The following is an 18,559-nucleotide window of genomic DNA, read 5'->3' on the forward strand; positions in this document are numbered from 1 at the left end:
ACAAATAGAAGAAGGTTCGATGCTACCAGTGTCAAAAGGAAGGACACTTAAAAGAGGACTGCCCAGAACTCAAAAAGAAAAAAAGGCAAGATGCCTAAGCAAAACAAGCACAAGACTCTAACTGCTACTTGGGATGACAGCTCATCATCAGAATCAGAAATAAAAGAATATGTCCGACTAGTACTAATGGCAAGCCATGAAGAGCAAAGCACCTCAGAAGCCAGCATCGATGAAGGGGGAGCGACTTCAGATGAATGCAACGAAGCAGGGGGAGAGTCAGGCTTCAAGTCTGATATGGTAAGTGAGGTATGCCTCTTACCTCCTGATCAACTCAATTTTGGTATTAAGTTTATGGCAAAATCTATGTAAAGTTAAAAAATAAAAATGATAAATTAAAAAATAAAAATTTAGAAGTAAAAAAGAATTTTAGCAAAATCATGTCTAATAGAAAATTTTAAAAAAGTAAAACTTGAAAATGTTAAATTAAAAAAAAAATAGAAAACTTGAAAAATTCTACATGTTCAAATGTTTCTGTTTTTAGAAACTATAGAGGATTAAACTGGTACTATAGATTTCACAAAGGTTAGATCAGAAAAGTAAAAAAATCTTATATCCCTAAAAAATACCTGATTAACTCTGTAAGAAGGAACCTATATTGGGTTTCAAAATTTTTTTAAATTAAAAAGTGAAATTAGACTTAGGGCTTTCAGGTAGAAAATTAAATATTTAAATTCATTAAAAAAATTTGTCTAGAAGTGGTTGATGATCCAATAACTAAGAAGGTCTAGTATCTCGCCACAGCCTGGAAGCTAATTTCTGAATTGAATATTTAATTGACAAACTGATAAACATGAAATAGTTAATTAAATTAAATGCTTTCAATATTTATCAAAGGTTTAACATTTGTTAAAAAATTTTAAATTGCAAACTTCACTTAAAAACTTTTTCAAATTTCACTTAGAAACTTGTCTTTAATTGCAAACTTCATTTAAATTATTTTTGTTAAAACCTTTTTTTTTAATCTGTTTAACTTAAACTTAGAAAATGTTTCCTCTTTAAATTTTTTTAATCTATTTAAGTTATTTTATACATTGCACAAAAATTTCATCTTTAAACTTAGAAAATATTTCTGCTTTAAATTTTTTTCTGCACAAAAATCAAAATTACCCTTAGACCTATTCTGTTACCCCATTTTTTGAATGTAATCAAAGGAGGAGAAGAGATTATTAAGTCTAGGGGGAGGTATTATCCAAATTTCAAATTGTAAAATCCTTTTTGCACTTATTTGCAAAATTATTTATTTTTACATTATATTTGTTTACCTAGCTTAACTTGGGTTGCTCACATAAAAAAGGAAAAGATTGTTGGAACCCCAATGTTGTTTTGATATGATCAAACAAGTTAAGTTAGGTTCTGTTTGATTTAACCCATGTGTCTAAGTGTGCAGGAGCTTAGGAGCACAAGAAGTCGAGCGGAAGACGCGACTAGCGAGAAGGACGGCACGGGAGAGAGTTAACGGGCTTGGTGTGTCCTAGGGACGAGGTGTCGCAATAGAGTACACCGGTGGACGAGAAGAACGTACGCTACGTTCGAGGGACGAGAAGCCGAGGAGGAAGGTTGCTCGAGGAAAAAAGCTAGAAATTGGGTTTGGGTGAACCCTATTCCGGATGACCGAAATCACCCAAGCGAGCGGAGCCAGAGAGGAAGACCCAGACCGAGGCGAGCAGAGGGCCCGGATCGAAACAGTCAACATTGTTGACTTTGGTGGTCCGAGCGCCCGGAGCCATTCCGCGCGCCCGAAGTTCGGGCGGCTGAAACTCAACTTTTATCAGAATCAACGTATACGTTGATTGACGCATCAGGGATAGAATTCTATCCCACTCCAGGCGCCCGGAACCCTTCCAGGCGCCCGGAACAGTGCTATAAATATAGCTCTGATCTCAGTAGTTCAAATAATAACTTGTAATTCATTTCTTTCTATTCTACTTTCATTTTTGAGCTATTAATGTTGTAAGATGCTACTCCGCCCGAAGGAGATCGTCATAAAGTGTGCTTCATTTTTTCTTGGATTAGCAATCTTCTAATTGTAAACCAAGTAAATCTCCTTGTGTTTCTGTCTCTGTAATTAGTCTCTTAGTTTTTTATTACAAGTGTTTTTATTAAGCTATAAGTCGAGAAGAGGTTGAATTTATTTTTTCAAGGTAATTCACTCCTCCCCGCTTACCGACCACCAAGAGATCAACACTAACTTTAACTTAGAGAGCATAACTTTCGACTCGGAATAAATCATATGGTGCACAATATATCAAATCCAAGATCTTTGAATGAGCTTTGATTTGATATATTGTGTGTTTCATAGTTCAATCTCAATCAAAAGTTATAACCTCTCAAATTTATGACTCAACACATTACTGCTAGTCATTGTTACAGATCTTCTGAAGACCTGCAAGACGTTGTAGCAGCTACAAAACCGTAGCTGCTACAACAAATTATAACTTCGAGAGGTCATAACTTTTGATTCAGGTTGAACTATGAAACACATAATATATCAAATCGAATATCTTTGAACAATCTTTGATTTGATATATTATGTTTCTAGTGATTCAATCACGATCAAAAGTTATGACCTGTCATAGTTTACAGTTCAACACATTATTATTAAACTTTGTTACTGAATTTCTAAAGACCAACATGTTGTAGCAACTATAAAATCATAGCTATTGCCCCTAGGGCATAGCGCCGGTGGATTCATGGTATTTTTGGCATAATAGTCAGAGGTTGATTTTCAAGAACTGACGACTTGGGGTTTACCCCACCATACGCCTAATGTTTATGTACCTATATTTACCTCCCTCCATATCCGTGGGGTCAACACTAGGAGGGGCGTTAATGTACAGGATCTATATTTTTTTAATAAATCGTAACTGTTATAACTTCGAGAGTCTATAACTTTTGATTTAAGTTAAATTATGAAAAACATAATACATCAAATCGAAAATCTCCGAACAAACTTTGATTTAATATATTATGTATCTCATGATTCAATCACAGTTAAAAATTATAACCTCTCAAAATTTATGATTTGACGTATTCTTATTGACCTTTATTGTTGAACCAAATTTAAAAAATCGATTAGTCGATTTGTTCGATTTAATCAAAATTTTATTCACCCCTAATTCCAGCCGCAAATTGGCTCTTTTAACCTTTGATTTTAGTTAAGAAAGGCCATTCTAATAATTAGGAAGGTTTTTTTTTTAAGTTATTGTTGAATTTTTATTAACCGGCCCAACTAAAACAGTAGTTGGGCCTCCATCTGGCCCATGAAGTACGGCTGGCTAATCATTATCAGAATTCAGAATGCACGAATCGCGATGGGATCCAATGGCTGCCATGATCGTCCCCCATCGACGGCCGGATGCTGCCGACCTCTCCCGCCACTGGATCGGCGGTTATTCTAGTTTCACGCGGATTCGTGGTCCGCGCGCTTTTCCCACGACGCGGTATTCCTTCCCCAAACAAGTGATAAAGTCGCTTTTATGGTCTCCTCCTCTTCCGCTTCCTCTGCCAATTAAAAATGCTCCCTTTCTTCTTATCTTGATCGATTCCTTGTTGAATTTCTGTTTCTTTCGCCATGGAGTTCCTCGTCTTGCTCGCCGTCTTCCTCTGCACCTGCGCCGTCATCCACTACCGCCGCTTCCTCGGCCGCCCCAAGCTCCTGCCGTGGCTCTCCTCGCTCCTTCCGTCGGCCGCGTCGCCAGGACTAGTAAAGAAGCCGGAGGCGGATGAGGAGGAAGATGATGAAGGTGCTTCATCAGTGGAGGACGGAGAGCACGAGCTGGAGCGGATTTTCTCCACCTTCGACAAGGACGGTGACGGATTCATCACGGCCGGCGAGCTCGAGGAGTCGCTCCGGCGGTTGGGCCTCGCCGTCACGTCCGAGGAGACGGCCGCCTTGGTGGACCGGGTCGACGCCAACGGGGACGGCCTCATCGACCTGCAGGAGTTCCGCCAGCTGTGCACGGAGATGATGCTCCAGGGAGAGGTGGCCGTCGGAGAGGATGACGAGAATCTGAGGGAGGCGTTCGGCGTGTTCGACGGGAACGGGGATGGGTTAATCACGGCGGAGGAGCTGGCCAAGGCGCTAACTTCGCTGGGGATGAAGCAGGGGGCGAAGCTGGAGGACTGCAGGGAAATGATTAAGAGGGTAGACAGGGATGGCGACGGGAAGGTTGACTTTGGCGAGTTCACGAAGATGATGAAGACGAAGGGCGGCGGCAAGAAGCTCTTCTGATGCCATCCTCTTTATTCCATCTCCATTCTCAAAATCTCAAGGAGATTTCTGTGTATATCTGACTTGTGTATATCTGATCCCTGTAACTGCAGCAACTTCTTCAATCTTACACGCTTTCCAAAGTGCTGCTGCTTCTTCCTAAAGTTCATCATAACAACAACAACAACAAAATGCTGCAAAACTGCTGGTCGAAATCGATCTCTTGGCAAGTGTAAAAGCAAATGGCTGTTGATCTTCATGAGCAGTCTAGCTAACTTGTAATCCAAGGTAATTGATGAGAAATTTATGGTGTGTTGCTGTCAGAACAGCAATTGCAGTATTGCAACAGCTCCTTGCCTTGCAAATGCAAGATGGGACCTGGAGAAATTATTAGATGGGCCAGAGTTGGATGGTACCTATGACTTTCTTTTTCTTTTGCTTTAAGCAAAGAATGTATTCTCTGAGCAACAATTGCTACTTTATGCATGAAGAGAACCCTGATGAGGTTTGTGTTCCTAAAATGGGTTGTCGGGTTGAATGAATCAGAATCACTGGTTGAAGGATTGCATGTTGAAGATATTCTGAAACACATTTCTGTTTATGAAGAGATAGCTTTGCAATTGCGTTTGCTCTAGAATCCTTTTCTTCGGATACGAAACTGAAGCTATCATCAGCTGTTTCAGGCTCAAGCATATCATTCACCAAACTAGATAACTGGGATTCCCTTGAGAAGATCGACTACTTCAGTCATTGTTGGTCTCTTCTCTGGCATGCTCTGCGTGCAGGCAAGGGCAACAAGCACCATTCGCTTCAGTTCTTCTTCAACCTCAACAGCGAATTCAAGCTCAGCCTTGTTGCTCCAGACCTTTAGTCTCTTGACAGCAATCTGAGAAAATAAGGGCAACCAAATTAGGCTTTAATTCAATACAAATAGTGGAACACAAAAGAGAAAGAAATCCTAGGAATCCGAGTTACACAGCCAAAAAGATAATAAACTGTAATAAAGAAAAAAAGGAAATATTTGTTTGAACTTTAAAACAACATACATGATGCATGAACTATAAAACAATCTTAACTCGAGGGATAAAGGCCGGAAGGAATCTTAGTAGTTGTTTATATTGCATTAGGTATCAAGAGAGAGAGAGAAATCAAAGGAAAAGATATGATTCTGCAACAAGAGATGAAACTCCATAACTATAATCCTACCACTTAGATCTACATCTGTTTCTTTACTAAAATAAAAGCAGCATCCCTTGTCTAAAGAACTCAACTAGGGCAATGGCACCTGCAACCATTATATTAGGCCTTTGGAGGATGATGAAAATAGTTGCCTTCAGCGCAAAAACAACAAATATAGCATACATCTTGTGTTGGATTGAGGAACTGAATATTCCTAACTTATAGGACGTTACCATTGAAGTTCAGTGCTGAGAAATTGCGGCTTACTGGACCTTGTAGCTAACAAAGTTTGTTGCAGATCATTATTGTGTCTGGTCGATTGCAAATATTCTTGAAATTAGAAATATAACTAATAGACAACAGTTATGGATCGCACGACCTAGCAACACCAAGTTAATCTGAATCAAGCACATTGGAAGGTAGACAATGAAACAAAGGTACCATAGAGTACACGTTGTGATATCAAGGAGAGTGGATATCACATTTGGAATTCGGATGCGGATTAGATGTGAGAAATTCAATCTCAGATTATGTTCCCTTACTTTGAGAAGGCGTCATCTCACAAATAGCAAGATGAAAGCTTTTACAACATTATTTACAATGAAAGGTGAATTTGTGATACAAGAAAGTCTACAAGTGCTCAGAACTGTATTTCACTTTTGCAATCTTAAGAATGTCCTCTATACGGTCATTCCTATCATCTCACGTCATCTCCCTGTCTTGTTTCCTAGGAAAGATGGGAAATTGAAAGGAAGTATAAATACAAAAGGTGGAAAAATGGAGTGGAGGGATGATAAGAAAATTATCCTTCGAGTTGTTTCCTTGAACAAATGAAGAGGGTGGATAATTTCTATATAATCAGCAAGTGTGAATTAGCCCTTTGTTCCACTTTGGATGAATGACTTATGAAGAATAGATGCTCCCTCTTCCCTCTTTTTTTGTCAATGGAAATAAGAAATAAAGGATTCATCCTTCGACTCAACTCTTGCTCTTTATCCTTCCTTCCAGTTATCCCTTCCTAATGAACAGGCCCTAAATCTCGAGAAACATGTACCAACAACTATAAATTGATCATCTACTCCTGCAAATGTAATTTTTGTAGAAAGATTTTAATTCAAACAAGTGCTGCTCACTCTAAGGATTCAATGTTTTACTAAATGTATATAGACTAAGGTTGATAAACCTCACCAAATCCAACAGGAGAATGATAGGAATTAAAGTTTACCCCTAACATCATGATTTCTAAGAGCAAATAAAGAAATTGAATAGAGAAAACAATAAACCCTAAGCATGAACTAGTTTCAACATACAGCATGACATAATAATATTGAAATTGCATAAACTGTAAATGACGATGGAACCTAAATGCAGCAGAAGAGCCATCGTCTCAATGCGTCGTCTTCTATCTCAAGATCCTGCGGAAGAAGAAGAGGGAGAAGTCTTCCTTCATATTTAGGATGACAGCCCCGAACTCTCTACTTCAATGGAAAATGAAGAGATACGTCTAATGCCCTAATCCAATAGGGACCTCACCCTTATAAGGAGAATCCGGATCCATTATCAGTCCATCAATGATAACAGATCAGGCTAAAGGATCCTACACATACAACCCACATCTAATAATCTAAAACCCAATAAACCAGAGTTATCACTTGAACAGGTTCAAATTTGCATATACCAATTACAATTAAGCTCACCTAAAGAGATAATATTCAATAATCTCCTACTTGGGCTATATGTGAGTGGTATATGATATGCGAATTATAATTGTAGTTGATATCAAACTTTATATACCCCTCTAAACAATCTAGTTTATTAACTTCATTGCTATAGGACTAAAAAGATCATAGCTACTATATATGACTGTAACAAGTTCTAACAATAATCATAATATCAATGTCATTAATGGCATAGATTAAGATGTGGATGTGTAGTATAGAAATTACATGAAATGTAATGAGTACATGTCAATTTCCAACTGATCCTGAAGTGACCCAAAAAGATCTGATCATATTTACAAAATACTTTATGTTAAATTGCATTAGTAAATCATGATTTAAACCTTATGATTCCAAAAGGAATCTATATCATATTTACAAAACACCAAATGCTAAACAACAGCAGTGACTCATGATACTTTATTTCAGAGTGTCAAACATATTAATTCTCATTAATGTTTTGAACTTTAAGTACATACAATGATCAAAATAAAATGTTTATCTTTATTAACATATAGCAATAAAATAAATACATACTCCCACTAGATGAGTCTTCTTCCATAAGAAGGACTCTCATATCCAAAACAAGGGCATGAAACACCTTAGCACCAAGCCGTGAGTGGATCTGTCAATATGAAATCTGTGCTGATGTGCTCTATCATCACCTGACGACTCTGAACTTTTTCTTTAACCGCTAGAAATTCGATGTGGATGTACTTGGACTTCGACGAACTACGGTTATTCTTAATATAAAGTTCTATGACTTTATTATCACAGTTGATCCTTAATGGTTTATCACTGTCATCAACGATTTGTAGTGTTATGATGAAGTTCCTGCAACTCTCCCTCTATAGTAGAAGTAGTTACTAGCGTATGCTTGACGCTTGTTCAACGTATAGCCCCTCCAACCAGCATGAAAATATTGCCTGAAGTGGACTTCCTGCTATCCAAGCATTTAGCAAAATCAGAGTCTAAATATTCAATCACCTCCAAGTGATCTGACCTCCAATACATGAGCATATGTCTTTTAGTTCTTTGTAATACGGTCTTGGGTTACTTACATATCTACCTAATATCCCCACTATAAATGTTATATCTGGTCGTGTACAAATATGTATATACATGAGACTTCCGACATCGTGCATAAGGGAATTACTCCATCTCCTTTATTTCAAATTCATGCCATGGACACTATTGCAAGCTGAATCTATCACCTCTAGACACGGATGTGTCACCAAGTGCATAGGTTTGCATATCATACCTTATAAGCATCTTTTCAATATAGGTCTTTTGTGATAGTCCAAGAATACCTCTTGAAAGATCACAAAATATCTGTATGCCTAAAACAAAGGATGATTCTTTAAGATCTTTCATTTCAAAATGACTAGATAGAAATGACTTGGTTTTATTATTCCTCTCAAGCAATATGTCATCCATATACAGGACAAGTATGATAAATTTATTCTCACTGAACTTGGCATGTATGCATTGATCAACATGTTTCTCCTTAAATCCAAATGAGACAACCAGTTAAGCAAATTTCTACCACTGGTGAGACGCTATTTCAAATTATAAATGGATTTCTTTAATCTGCATACTAGGTGCTTTGAATCCTCAGACTTAATGTTCTCCGATTGCACCATATATATAGATTCCTCAATGTCACCAGTAAAGAATGCAGTATTTACGTCCATCTGGTGTAGCTCCAAATTAAAATGAGCTATAAGTGTCATGATTACCCTGAGGGAGTCTTTCGTAAACACCGGTAAGAAAGTCTCTTGTAATCAACATCTTCCTTCTAAGTGAATCCCTTAATAACAAGACGAACCTTATACTTTCCAACAGTACCCTTTGAATCCCGCTTGGTTTTAAATATTCATTTACAACCAATGAGTTTCATACTTTCAGACAATTCGACAAGTTCTCAAACGTTATTGTCTGTTATAGACTTCAACTCTTCTTGCATAACGTTTATCCACCTTTCAGGATTAGAGCATTGTTTGACCTCTTGAAAAGATGCAGGATCATTTTCCAACTCTATATCAAACTCATACTCTTGAAGATAAACATAATCACGAGAAATCGTGGATCTCCTATCCCTAGTGGATTACCTTAAAGGCACTTACTTATCAATATGAGACAAAATCTCACTTTGAGTAAAAGGACCCTCCGATTGCATTTGAGAATGCACGGGTATACCTTGATTCACTACTCCCACTCGATGTGCAATATCCATAATGTACGGTATGGAAATCATATCGCTACTAATTGCACTTGTAGTGACCACAGGAGGATTGTCAAAGCTTTCCTCAAAAGATATTTCCCTAACCTTAGTGCTCCCACTATCCTTAATGAATTTGGTGTTTTCCATTTCAAAAAAGGATCTATTAGAGAAGTCATAGAATTTATACCCCTAGACTTTTTAGAGTAACCCACAAAATTACAGCTAACAGTCCTATAAGTCCCGTTTCTTTTAATTAGGCCTATAAGGCCTAGCCTCAACTAGAAAACCCTGACGTATAAATGCCTAATACTAGTCTTCCTATCCATCCACATCTCGAATAGGATTTTAGTTACTATCTTACTAAGTACTTTGTTAAATAGGTATTGCAGTCATGAGTGCTTCACCCCACGAAGATTCAGATAAAGAAGTAAAAGTCATCATGTTTCTTATCATATCTTTTAGGATACGATTGACACCATTCTGACTCAGAGTACCAGGCATAGTATATTGAGGCACAATCTCACACTCAGCGAGGTAATTCGCAAAAGTTGTTGAACGCTGTTCACCTGATCAATCATATCGACCGTAATATTCACCTCCACGATCAGATCTGACGGCTTTAATTTTCTTACCTAGTTGATTTTCAATTTCGGCTTTGAAAATTGTGAGCATGTCCAAAGATTGCGACTTCTCATAAATAAGGTACAGGCAGTCGAATCGAGAGTAATCATCTATGAAACTAATAAAATATGTGTCTATTCCAAGATGTCTTTAGGAATGGGCTAAAAATGTCTTGTATATATTAGCTCCAAGACATCACTACATCGACTTACACCCTTATTTCTTTTGTTAGTTGTCCTCCCCTTAACACACTCTATGCAGATATTAAAGTCTGACATGTCAAGGGAATCGAGAATTCCATGTGATATTAATCTTCGACTTACACCCTTATTTCTTTTGTTAGTTGTCCTCCACTTAACACACTCTATGCAGATATTAAAGTCTGACATGTCAAGGAAATCGACAATTCCATGTGACATTAATCTTCTAGGCGTTGCTCAGATATATGTCCTAAATGTCTATGCCACAGTATGATGGATTCTTGTAAGTCAATTTGTGTTTCGTACCTATACTATGTACAATGGTGTTGTCAACTGTAGTCGAAACCACCAGAATTTGCAGTTTGCTTTCGCTTTTCTTTATTATTAATCTTTTTGCTTCTTGCTCAAACCTTGGGACCAGTAAGTAAGCACTCTAAGGTGTCTCATGCCTTAATCTCTCCTCCTCTTGCACACACACAAAGCTATAAGTTCATTTAATGTCCACTTTTTCTTTTGAGTATTATAAGAAATCTTAAAAGTAGTGAACCATGCAGGCAGAGACATAAAGAAGAAATGACTAACATACACTCAGACATTTAGAGTTTTAGTACTTCAGACTTGTGGCGATATTGGACATCTTCATAATGTACTCTCTAATGTTTCCTTTGTCATTATACCATATAGTTACCAATTTCGAAAGAAGTGTGGTAGTTTCAACCTTTTCGTTTGTCATGAAAGGTCTGCTAATTGGCTAAGAAAACTCCTAACATCCTCTCCCTCAGTTATTAAGCCTTTAATTGGTGTCGAAACAAAAAGTCTCATGATATTTAGACCCATGCAATTGATCGCTCCCACTTTTCAAATTTTTCCCTTTGCTCTATAGTATTAGTCAGGGGTGCGGGGCGATCATGTCTCAATGCATAGTCTAAGTCCATGCAGCCCAATACTACAATAACGTACTCTTCTATTCAGCAAAATTCGAACCAGTTAGTGTGGGGATATTATTAATACTGGCAATTACATATTGTATTGAAATTAAAGAGAGAAAAAACATAAGATTATGCATAAAATAAAATTTAAATGCATATGAATGGGCTCTTTATGAGATACCAAATACAACATTGCAGTTTACTCTTTAGACTAAAATGTAATTTGTTAGTAGTATTCTCTAATATAGCTCAAACTTTAATTGATCAAACAATGAGCCTTCCTTTGAGTCAACCCATTGTGCACATAATATGACACTTTATATGAGTTATTTAATGGTCTATAGCTCATAACAACCTTAATCTGGCATGCAATATGTCATCCTGTGGGCCAACATATTTTGTACATAATATGAAAAGAAAAATATTTTGTTCCTTAGTTATGAGCTACCCTTAAACATATATCTGTTGTAAAAGTAATTTTTCTTTAGGTTAATTGCTTTTAGTATAGATATACGTCTAACGACACATATTCTAAACTTACCTAATGTGTTTTCCTTTGAGTCGACACAATAATTGAATTTAGTATCATGTGTGTAGATAGACCCAAGAAAATCGTAGGAACTTTAATCAATCAGATAAGCACTTGATCAGCCTTAATAGCTTGACTTTAGGCTTATCAGTCAATTGATACTATATGACAATTGATTGGCATCAACCAATCGATTGCCCCAATCGACTTGAAAGCCTTATGTATTCGATTTTACGACCATTAATTGATTGATGTTGTGTGTCAATCTATTGGTATTACCCAATCAATCCGACTAGTCGATCACAGACCCTTCTGTGTTCGATATCACACTCATCAATCGATCGTTAATCCAAGGTAATAGATTGATAATCACCAATTGATCCCCTTAACCAATCCAAGAGCTTCCTGTGCTCGATTTAAGTCCATCAATCTATTGGTAAATGCCTTCAATCGATTCGACTGATCGATTAAATCCATTCTGTCGCGATTTAAGACTATCAATCGATTGGCAAAAAGTAGCTTCAATCGATTGAATTGATTTGTGTCCGACCTCAAAGTTATCAATCGATTGGTGATGATCACCAATAAATTGGCGGCGGCAGTCAGACCTTTAATCAATTGACAATCGGTCACACAGTCTCATTGTGCCAATTGATTGTGAAATCAATGCAATCAATTTGTGTCAACTGATTGATTGAGTTAATCGATTCCCTTCAATTCTATTCACTATTTTAGACTTGGTAATTGATTATCCGACCAAGGCAATTGATTTTACCATCATGTTTGACCTAAAATTAGATCAAATGCAACGGTTTTCCACGAAGACGGCATTGGTTTACGCTGTTCTTCATGTTCTTCGTGAAATACAAAAAACCAGGAGGTTTCTCTTCAAAAGTTCCGATGATCAAATACTAGCGAAACTAAAACTAGCATGAAATTCTTAGATTAAGGAAGATGAAGAACCAAAAAACCTTATTGCCATGAAAAATAAAGAAACGCAAGGCGCTAATACCACGTGATAGGAATTAAAGTTTTCCCCTAACCTCATGATTTCTAAGAACAAATAAAGAAATCAAATAGAGAAAACAATAAACCCTAAGCATGATCTAGTTTCAACATACAACATGGCATAACAATATTGAAACTACACAAATGGTAAATGACGATGGAAACTAAATGCGGCGGAAGAGTCATTGTCTCAATGCATCATCCTCTATCTCAAGATCCTGCAGAAGAAGAGGGAGAAGTCTTCCTTTGGATTTAGGATGACGACGCCAAACTCTCTATGTCAATGGGAAACGAAGAGATACGTCTAATGCCCTAATCCAATGGGGACCTCACCCTTATAAGGAGAATCCGGATCCGTTATCGCTCATATAATGGATCGGACTAAAGAGTCTTACACATACAATCCACATCTAATAATCCGAAAATTCAGTTCAATTCGAATTTGCATATACAAATTACAATTAAACCCACCTAAATAGATAAAATCCAACTGAGAACACTTTAGAATCACTGAAACTGAAATTTGAAAAATATTCAGAAAAAAAGAAGAAGGAGAAATTCAAAGAAGAGAAACAATGGGATGATACATAGTACCTGAGACCCATCCCAGAGCTGCCCCCAATACACGCTTCCAAACCCTCCTTCCCCGATCTTGTTATCGTAGTTAAAGTTGTTGGTGGCAGACTGCAGCTCTTTCAATGAGAACACTCTCCGACCTGTGGAGTTCTTCTTCCCCCGGGTCTTGCTTCACTCCAAAGTAACAGTTTTAGGTCATGAAATCAATGGAATCCTCCACAGAAGCGCCAATGGCGGCCCCTTTTTAGCGGTACCCAACATAAAGAGGCAAAATTACCCAACATAAAGTACAGCAAAATAAATTAATATATATATATATAATATTATTTTATTGAAATAATTTTTTTATCAATTATTTAAATTTTACCAAAATCGTCTTAATAAAGTTACTTCCAAATAGATATTGTACCATTATAATTGAATTTAAATTTTAAAGTTTAAATCCTAAAGTTTAAATATTATTATATTTAAAATATTTTTAACAATTTAATTAAAATTATTTAAAATTCATCAAAATTATTGAAAACGGATTAAAATTATTTTAAAATAAAATTATTATAATAACTATTTAATGATTATTATAATATTGTATTAACTATTATATATTGCAGCACTTATAAAGTTGTTGTTATATTGATTTTTTTTTTTACTTATAAAGTAGTTGTTATATATTATAAGGATCGTTACTGTGATGTTGCTACGTCTATAACAATTAATGAGTATTTTATTGATAAAGTATAGAGAAAAATACCTTTAACTTTTTTTATTTTAACATTTTACCCTCAATATTTAAAAAATAATATTAATCATCTTTACCAAAATTAAATGTGAAAAAAATATAAAAAAAATTATTTCCTTATCTTTTTGATATTTTTTTTATAATAGTAATAGAAAAAAAAAATATTGAATTGATATAGAAAATAATTACATATATCTTGAGTCAACTCTTTAATTATTGAATTGTTTGATCAATGGTGTAGATAGAAAAAAAAAATATGCATAAAAAAATAAAAAATATATAGAAGCATTCAGTACTTCCCTTCATCACTTACTTGGATTTGTAGTTGATGTTGATTTGTTTTTGCATCCGCTCTCTGTGTCCTGTAAAACAAAGCTCGTCAGCTGAGGATTGGCGTTGTCGGTGTCATCCTCTTTGAGGGTCAAGTCAGTGATAAACTGAGATATAAAGCTCACGTGCATGGATGAGAAAGCAAAGAGCTCGAAGAAGAGGAAGAAAATTTATCTTCGCGTAAGAAAAGAAAATTATGCATTCACCTATTTCGTGAAACCTTATATAATCGTGGACATGAGCGAATCTACAATTTTAAATTTAGAGGGAAGTGAAGAAAATAATTATTATACATTGTATTTGAAGGTCGCGTAGCCGGGTTTACGAAAATATATATTTAAACTACTTAATTTTATTTTATTCATATAATTAAGTATTAATTTTTATATATTATTGGAGGTTACATATAATTCATTGATTTTAAATAGTAAATTAGTAAGCATGCACATATTGAAAATATTAATTATGGACTTAAATTATCTATAATTAGTTCAAATATCAATAAAGGAAACAGAAGTCAATGTAAATTATCAATAAATTCAATATATTTTTTTCTCATAAGATTATAAAAAAAAATATCAAATAGACAAGGACATAATTATCTTTTATAATTTTTTTAAAAATTTAACTTTAGCCAAAGGGGGGTTAAATATTGTTTTTTAAATACATAGAGGTAAAATGTTACTTGATAGAAAATACAGGGGGTTTAAAAGTATTTTTCTCTAAAATATATGATAGTTTAAAGGTATTTTTATCTAAAATATATGATAGAGTGTATTTTATGGATAGGACATGGGAACAAATGAGGGTAAATAAAAGTCGAACGGTGGACAATGATAAAACCGTCCCCCTTTAACGTAAATGCTCCTCTTATATAAAATAATTTTATACTGAACCACGTAAATCACGTAGGGTATTTATAAATGACAAAATCACGTACCCACTTTCATTTTTACCTTTGCTACTGTTCCAATCAAGTCAATTTTTTATCAGTCGGAATTGATTATTTTAGTATATTTTGACTAATTCAAGTTCAAAAAAATTACTACTCTCAATATATTAGGTTAAATTAATGTTTGATAGTATTTTTATAATTAGGAGAACTAGAAGAACACATAGGAACTGATTTTAATGTTATTCCGAGGTCTCTAGATTTATTAGCTGGTTTTAGTCAAAACTCTTTAGGTTCATTTAGCAAAAAGCAATTGATGGACCTAGAGTACTCAGAATGACGTGAAACTAGGTCCTATGAGTTTCGTGTAGTTATATTCATGCTCTCAAAACTCAATATATTAAGAACAGTAATTTTTAAACATGAATTAGTTTTTTCGGATACATTTGTATTTAAAAAATCAATGTTTGTAATATATTGGGTCAAATTATTCTTTGATAGCATTTTTATAATCGAGAGAACTAGAAGAATACATAGGAACTGATTTAATGTTATTCTGAGATCTCTAGATCCATCAGCCAGTTTCGGCCGAAATTTGTTGATGGACCCAGAGACCTTACAAAGACACAAAATCAGTTCCTATATGTTCATCTTGTTCTCCTGATTGTGTAAATGCCCTCAAACATCAGTTTTACCCAATATATTGAGAGCAGTGAATTTGTTAATATGAATTAGGTTTTTTGGACATATTCATGTTCGAAAAATCACTACTCTCAATATATTGGTAGAGTTGTCAGATGAGCTAACCCGTGGCAAAGCGAGTCGGCCAGTGGTGGGCTAGCCATTTGGTGAGGTGGTGTAGGCCAACCCATCATCTTGACGGGTTGGGAAATCTCCAACCCAACCCAATCTAAGGCGGGTTGCGAGTTAGCCGATCTAACATGGTGGGTCAAGGGACCTGACATCAAGGAAGTCTATAAATGGTAAGTGAGGTAAGTTACTGGAGGAGAGAGATCATGTATGGACGAGTCCCGGTAGGGCTATAGGCGTTGTCCAACTTAGAGTCATTTGGGAAGTCTAAGCTGAGACGATGACTATATCTTGGTCTTGGGAAAACAGAATCTAAGTCATAAATTAATCATATTCTTAATGTGCTAACTTTATTTTATAGGATAAACATATTACGGTTGCTTAGACTAATTTTTTTTTACAGGAAAAAGAAAGGTGAGAAAGAGTGGTCTGGGCACCCTGAGGGGATCCGGGTACTCGGACTCCGGGCGTCTGGAGTTAATCCTGGCACCCAGACCAGTTTCGATGAGGGCCGAGCGAGTGCCTGGCCAGGCACTCGGGCAGTCCGAGCACCCGGAGGTGCTCCAAGTGCCCGGACCAGCAAAACTCATTTAGAAGTTGAGTTAGAGCGCGAAGACTAGCCGAACTTGTTGGTACCCCAAGGTTATTTTGGTGTGATCAAACAAGTTAGGTTAGGTCCTATTGTGTTTAATCCTGTGTCTAAGTGTGCAGAAACTTAGGAGCACAGGATGTCGAGCAAAAGACACTGATAGCGAGAAGGACAGCACGAGAGAGAGTTGACGGACTCGGTGCGTCTGAGGGACAAGGTGCTGCGGAAGAGTATGCGGGCGGACGACAAGGAGGCGTGCGACGTTTTCGAAGGACGAGAAGTCAGAGCGGAAGCTTGCTCGAGAAGGCCGGAAGTTCGGTTTGGGTGAGCCCTATTTCGGATGGCTGAAATCACCCAAGCGAACGGAGCCGAAGCTGGAGGCCCGGAGAGAAAGTTAACAAAATGTTGACTTTCCCCTTCGGGGCGCCCGAAACCATTCTGGCCACCCGGAGCTGTCCGGGGTGCCTGGAGTAGTCCGGGGCACCCAAAACCCAAGTTTTATCAAGATTGACGTGGACTTTGACCGACGCATTGGGGATAAGGTTTATCCCATTCCAGACACCTAGAACTCTTTTAGGCGCTCCGAGCAAAGCTATATAAGCAGTCCTACTCCCAGAAGCTAACAACAACGCAGAATAGTTTGAAACAACACTTGTGCACTTCCTAGTTCATGTTTAGTTTTGTTTTGTGAGCTTTGAATGTTATAAGAGACTTCTCCGCCCAAAGGAGATTTTTTAGTGTGTTTTTCTCCTTGGATTAACAACCTCCCTAGTTGTAACCAAGTAATTTGTCGTGCCTCTTTCTTTTCAATTTATTATTCATTTTTATGCAAGTGTTTATTTTATTGAAGTTATAAGCCAAGAAAGGTTCTTTTTGTTTTGATTTGTGCAGGGGCTATTCATCCCCCCTCCCCCCCCCGGGCCCCTCTAGCTGACCTTCGAGGGTCCAAACAAGTGATATCATAGCCAGAACACTTTAGGAGGATTAACCGTCGATTGAAGCACCAAATTGATGGTCGGACCGAGCATATTGTTGGTTGCTACTCGGAAAACCTAGAGGTTCCACTGTACAAAAATTTTGTACAAAGGTCTGAACCTTTTCCTAGCTACCACGTGTTCTTTTAAATTAAATTTTGGATCGCCTGCGGAACTTAACACGTTTGATCCAAAACTTAATCTATTTGTTCTTTTAGGTTTAGACTTGGATCTCCTACGGAACTTAACACGTTCGATCCAAATCACCTTAAGTTATTAATTCCATTAAATATTAATTTCCATAATTGGTTCCTAGTACTGACGTGGCGAGGCACATGGCCTTCTTGGATATGGGAGCAACCACCACCGACTAGACAAAACCTTTTATGGAAAGCTAATATTTAATTTCCTAAAATAACTTTAGGTTAACCGAAAGGAACAATCAAATCACAAGGAAAAATAAAACAAAAGAACACTACATCGAAAAAATATATTCGAAATACTAGAATCGTAAGCCTCTTGTATTTGGTATTATTTCCATAAATAACTAGTATGATGCGGAAAAGGAAAAACTACTAGTTATACCTTCTAGAAAGACCTCTTGATCTTCTACCGTATTCCTCTTCTAACCTCGAACGTTGTGTGAGCAACGATCTTCCGAGATGAGAAAACACCAACCACCTTCTTCTCCTCCTAGCTAGGTTCGGCTACAATAAGGAAGCTTTACCAAGGATGAAGAACAAAACACCAACCAAGCTCCAAGAGATGCAAGCTTTCTCTCCTTCTTCTTCTTCTTCTCCAAGTAGTATCCGGCCACCACAAGAGCTCCAAGGGAGATGAAGGATTCGGCCACCACAAGAGGAAGAGAGGGAGAGGATGATGGCCGGCCACAACACCAAGGAAAAGAGGGAGAGAAAATAATAGAGATTGTTCCCATGAAGGCACCCCAACCCCCTCTTTTATATTCCTTA

At 36.8% G+C, this 18,559-nt stretch overlaps 2 protein-coding genes across 2 annotated transcripts; one reads left to right on the forward strand and one right to left on the reverse strand.

Moving 5' to 3' along the window:
- The first annotated feature begins 3,321 nt into the window (after positions 1 to 3,321).
- Positions 3,322 to 4,890, forward strand: LOC122047894 (calmodulin-like protein 6). Its single transcript, XM_042609426.1, has one exon. The coding sequence runs from the start codon at positions 3,632 to 3,634 to the stop codon at positions 4,289 to 4,291; it is 660 nt and encodes a 219-aa protein (XP_042465360.1). The 5' UTR covers positions 3,322 to 3,631; the 3' UTR covers positions 4,292 to 4,890.
- Positions 4,303 to 16,090, reverse strand: LOC122048874 (G-type lectin S-receptor-like serine/threonine-protein kinase At1g61490). Its single transcript, XM_042610388.1, has 5 exons — positions 16,023 to 16,090; positions 13,273 to 13,423; positions 4,986 to 5,156; positions 4,823 to 4,944; positions 4,303 to 4,429 (listed from the first exon to the last, which is right to left on the reverse strand). The coding sequence occupies exons 1-5, from the start codon at positions 16,088 to 16,090 to the stop codon at positions 4,303 to 4,305; spliced, it is 639 nt and encodes a 212-aa protein (XP_042466322.1).
- Between the last annotated feature and the right edge of the window lie 2,469 nt (positions 16,091 to 18,559).

This window comes from Zingiber officinale, chromosome 2B (genome assembly GCF_018446385.1).
Source record: "Zingiber officinale cultivar Zhangliang chromosome 2B, Zo_v1.1, whole genome shotgun sequence".
In the NCBI taxonomy this organism is placed as follows: domain Eukaryota; kingdom Viridiplantae; phylum Streptophyta; class Magnoliopsida; order Zingiberales; family Zingiberaceae; genus Zingiber; species Zingiber officinale.

Bases quoted from the DNA above. Each gene is read 5' to 3' on its own strand.
- LOC122047894 (XM_042609426.1), top strand. From the start codon at position 3,632: ATGGAGTTCCTCGTCTTGCTCGCCGTCTTCCTCTGCACCTGCGCCGTC.
- LOC122048874 (XM_042610388.1), bottom strand. From the start codon at position 16,090: ATGATGGGTTGGCCTACACCACCTCACCAAATGGCTAGCCCACCACTG. The intron at 13,424-16,022 runs GTTAGCTCATCT...TTTGGAGTGAAG, and splicing joins GCCGACTCGCTTTGCCACGG to CAAGACCCGGGGGAAGAAGA. The intron at 4,430-4,822 runs GTGATTCTGATT...GATGAACTTTAG, and splicing joins AACATGCAATCCTTCAACCA to GAAGAAGCAGCAGCACTTTG.